The 4,928-nt window shown below is 36.7% G+C and overlaps 1 protein-coding gene across 2 annotated transcripts in view; it reads left to right on the top strand.

Annotated features, from left to right (window-relative positions):
• Positions 1–1,972, top strand: part of LOC111388957 (nuclear speckle splicing regulatory protein 1-like) — a 4,284-nt gene extending 2,312 nt beyond the window's left edge. For both annotated transcript variants that reach the window (XM_023013787.1, XM_023013788.1), the window contains exons 5-6: positions 1,175–1,580; positions 1,728–1,972. In XM_023013787.1, the coding sequence (XP_022869555.1) occupies positions 1,175–1,579 (405 nt within the window). In that variant the 3' untranslated portion in view covers position 1,580; positions 1,728–1,972. The remainder of the gene's footprint in view (positions 1–1,174; positions 1,581–1,727) is intronic.
• The last annotated feature ends 2,956 nt before the right edge of the window (positions 1,973–4,928 follow it).

The following is a 4,928-nucleotide window of genomic DNA, read 5'->3' on the forward strand; positions in this document are numbered from 1 at the left end:
CCCGCTGGTACTTTTTCTCCTGTGTGGCTGTGCACACTTCTTTTATGCTTGAAATGCATTATGGCCCGTTGAAATTGCATGTATAGCCATAAGATCAATGGATCATTTTTGCTGCGATTTTAAGTAATTATTATCTTCTACACCAATTACATACATATGTTTCTTTTCTCTGATTTTTTGTTAAATGTGGCATTCATGGAATTGATATATTCTTACGTTCATTATACAATTCTAATTTCTATAAAAGCGCTCAATAACTGAGGAATGTCTTATATTGAAAGTTTGGAACACTTGCAGAGGGAATAAGTAAAATGGAACTGGGTAATCTAGGCACTGTTTCCAAATGTGAAATTTTAAAGCAAAAGAAACTTGTATCTGGAACTGGAGAGGATCATACTTGCCGATGACTTCCACTGTATAATAATGTTCTGGGCCTGGATATGGTACAAATAAACTGCAGTGTTTTAATGTTCTTCTTATATGCAATTGGTTGATATGGGGAAGGGAGAGGTGATCATACCTGAATGAGCTTGTAGGTGGTCCTATCTTCCTATGGATTCAGCGTCAGAACATTCATCTGGGCTTCTAGACACGGTTCCTGGATTTTCTACCTGTTGCCTTCACTATTTCAATTTGTCCTTTTTAACTTGTGAAATTGAATTGTTATTTGAACAGACTGGATATGCTGCATGGCTATATAGCATTTTCCATCTGGATGAGCTCATCCTCATTCTTTTCGATGGCCTCACGTCGAGGAGAATACAATTGACTGTCTCGAGATTGTCTTTTGTTGTGGACCTTGCGGTTATCCTTGTATTTTGAAAAATATTATCTTTCTCTAAAAATTCATACTTATATTTGGCTTCAAGTGCTTTGAAATTACATCAAACTTGTACTGCTTATCGGAAGCGATTCGACAACTTCTATACCCTCATCAATCAGAAATTCACTTACAATTTTGAGTACAAAATACTCTCGTTTTCTTTTCTCATATTGCTTTTCTTTGCTTCCTGTCTATATTTTCATTTTTGCCTTTTCCTTTGTTTTCCGTCTCCTGGTATGCTGGTTTACAGATGTTGCTCTTAGTTCTGTTTTATTAGTTAACAAGTCTATATCCACTCATATGCCTCGAACAATAATTTACTCAATTTCTTTTTTTAAAATAAATTAATAGGTTACAAAGAAGACTGACATTAGTGACTTCTACTTTAACCTTGGGAAAAATGTTGCTTTTGGTGGTGGAGTGGCCGTCTCAGGGAAGCCGAAAGAGAAGCAAGAAGAAATGGTGATTCAATCACAAGAATCAACAGAAAGTGTTGCTCCGGCCACCAATACAAGCACAGAATCATCTAGGCTGATAAAGAGGCAACATAGGGAAACTTCTGAGGATCGATCTTCAGAGGAAAAAATTGTAGAGGGATTTGCAGAGCCTGTTTCTGATGCTTCCACACAAGATCAAGCTGCAGCCAAGCCATCTACTACTAATCAACCAAGACCTGAACATCACAAAAGAAGTGACGATGCAGTGGCAGCAGCTAAAGAGCGGTTTTTGGCACGGAAAAGGGCAAAAGAACAATGAGGTAATCTGTTAAAGCATCTATGGCATTAGAAACCTAATCTGTCAACTGCCTCTACGGACTTCGTAAACATTTGGCATTCCTTCATTTTCCATTACTTTATGATATTTTTATTATCGAAAAATGAATAATGTAAATAATTGACTGCAGTTTCCTGGTGACGTAACTTCTTCGAGAAAGAATATGCTCAAGCAGTCAAGCTACACCAAGTACTCGTGGCATGTTTGTTAGGTGAAATGGAAAATACTGGACAGCATAAATGTAACAAAAGAAGCTAAAATCTTCATTATTATGTCTAATACTATCCATTACTGGGTACCAAATGCACACTTAATGTTGAAAAATTTGATTGATAACATATATCTAAGTACGAGTCAGATCTATTGAGGTAAATACTTGTGTTGATGCTTTTTCTGTGTGAAATCTTGATGAGCGTTGAATGTATCTGTATAAAGACTTCAACACAAATTTAGGGTCAGCTGCATTAGTCCTTGTTCTCTTTTTATTCATTTTGATGCTAGATCTTTTAGAAGATTTAAAGCGATTAGATCATTAGCAACTCCAACATATCATGCTAGTTTAGGTCTATCTTCTCTCTTACTGTTCTATCGAGACTGCGTCAGTCTTACAAACAAGAACCTCTTTTTTAGTGACGGCAGAATACTTGAAAAAAAGTTGTTCTGACTCAATTAGAGATGAAATGAACCTACTATTTGTTGCAAGTAGCAAGTTTCTTAGGTGTTTCGTTGTCACTTTTATCATGCCAGCTTTACAAGAAAGTGACCGTTCGCCTTTCTTAAAGGGGTAACCCATGTGACCTGGGCCAGTAATTCCCCAAACTAATATTATGTGCACTCAATCAAGTGCGTGGGCAGCTGGGCATTACACCTGATTACATAATTATTTATTAGGGAAAATTGTAGCAGCGGTACCAAACATTTCGTTTATTAGCAGACTATCTCCAAACCTTCATTTTGTATCAGCGAAGGTTCCAAACCTTTCATAAATATGCAGCCGAAGTCCAGATGGATGGGATCCATCCATTTCACCGTTAGTTAATCAAAGAACTGACTTTGACTTCAATTTTGACCATCTTAGTAAGGGCAAAATAGTAACTTGCATATTATCCCATTAATTAAATAAGTTAAATAGATAAACCATAAATTAAAAAAAAAAATGAAAGAGAAAAAATGTGGGCATCATCCCCACCTCCCCCCCGCCCCCAATCCAAATTGCAGTAGGCCATCGTCAGTGGTGCCGTCCGCCATCCACCGGCCACCACCATCCCCCACTCCAACCTTCATTCTCTAACTCAACACCACACCCCCACTCTCGCTTCCACCTCCGTCCCACCCAAAAGCTCGATTCTTGTCCAATTGTTCCTTTTATTTATTCTGATTTTTTCCCTTTTAATCCAAATCTTCTGCCGTGCATGGTGAGAGAGTAACTCATAGATCTTCATTTTGGGTTGGGTTTTGATAAATTTGAACAATATGTTCTTGTTGGGCTTCAAGTCTTGAGAATCGGTTGTTATTAAAATGGTATAAAATTTGGCAGATATGGTGTTTTTGTTATAATGTCGGAAGTGGGTTTAGGGTTGGTGGTAAAGCCGGAAGTGGGTTGGTGGCGTCGAGATTCGGGATTCAGGTGAGGAGTAATGTCGGAAGTGGGTTGGTGGTAAAGCCATGCGGGAGTCGTCGGTGGTTTAGATAACAGGTTCATTTTCGGGACGGTGGTTCGGGATGGGGTGGGGTGGTTGAAGAAGACAACCCTTTTTTTATTTTTTTTTCAATTTATTTAATATGGTAATTATCAAGTTACTATTTTATCTTTTCCAATTTAGTCAAAATAGGTCAACATTTACTTTTCTTGGTCAATTAACGGTCAAATTGACAGATTCCATCCATCTGGACTTCGGTTGCATATCTATGAAAGGTTTGGGACCTTCGCTGGCACAAAATGAAGGTTTGGGCAAAGTCTGTTAATAAACGAAAGGTTTGGTACCTCGGCTGCAATTTTCCCTATTTATTATTATTATTATTTTTTAAAAATGTTTCTAACGGAACATAATGGAAGACTTGGATCAAAATTAGCATGAGTCAATGTGCTTGCAAAGGTTTTGAATTCATATATCCTAAAGTATGGAGATTAATCGAAGCAAAGTGAAAATATTCATGTAGCGGATCTCAAATTTGTTCGAGGTTAGAATCATAAAATTATATTCGTTGTTTTACATTAGCCACTCAATTTATTCATTACGTTGTATTGAACCAAGGTTTCACTAGGCAACGAACTGAGATTTGCACCAAAACAGCCCCAAGAAAACGTAGAGTATGTTTGATTCATAAGATTGAACACGATTAAAAGAAAAAAAGTTGTGATAAAAATTGTCGGTTGTCTTGTCCATTCCCGTCCATCTAGCATATTAAACACAAAAATAGTGCACAGTACATGTCTTCTAACTTGTTTTAGGCCATGCTGAAATAAATAAATAAATGAACAGGAAAAGCTATTCCAGAACTTTAAATTTAGGCCAAGATTTTCCAGACAATTTGACAACTCACATGTGACTTCATTATTTGCTACTAGGAACATACTGTGCTTGAGTAAACCAAATAAGTACTAAAAATGTGAGAGCTACATTCCACCAAATGCAATTGGATTTGATATTAGAAACAAATGGGATCTCTTTCACCTTGCTGGCATATTTTATGAGGACAGTATTTGCATGATAATCCACTCAACTTGCTATATAATTAGTTACTATGAATGTACTATCAAGTTAGAATGGATAAGATATAAGATGAAAAGTATATACTCGCAATTAGAGGAGATACGACATTATGTAAATTTTCAGTTAGCTGAATTATTATATAGTCCCATTGAGGGTCGTTCTTGTAAAGGTGACTACTTTAGTAGAGTTTGTGGTGTTACAATGTCAAACTTCAGCGTAGCGACACGATACTCTCTACCATTGATAGGTAATCGAGATTATAAAAGTAGATGAGCGGGTTCATTTTTCCTTGATACATGTATGATCACAAAAGGTTGTTGGCACAACAAAAAGTGCGATGTCTAGAAAGTCATAAATTTCATCCAAATGATGCAATATCAGGATAACAATTAATATTGGTACAGGCAACTGTCCACTTCTGTAGACATTGAATGCTATTTTACCAATGCTTAATCACATGCCAAGTGACAGTTGTTGGTACCTTATCCTCACCAACTATGGCAAAATGCACTTCAGAACATGTTGAATGGGGGGAAAAAAGGAAAAAATAAATATAGAAATCGTTTGTGGAAAAGGTATCCTTACATTGAAATTACGGTAGTATGCTTTTTAAGAAC

Source organism: Olea europaea, unplaced genomic scaffold (genome assembly GCF_002742605.1).
Source record: "Olea europaea var. sylvestris unplaced genomic scaffold, O_europaea_v1 scaffold5382, whole genome shotgun sequence".
NCBI lineage: Eukaryota > Viridiplantae > Streptophyta > Magnoliopsida > Lamiales > Oleaceae > Olea > Olea europaea.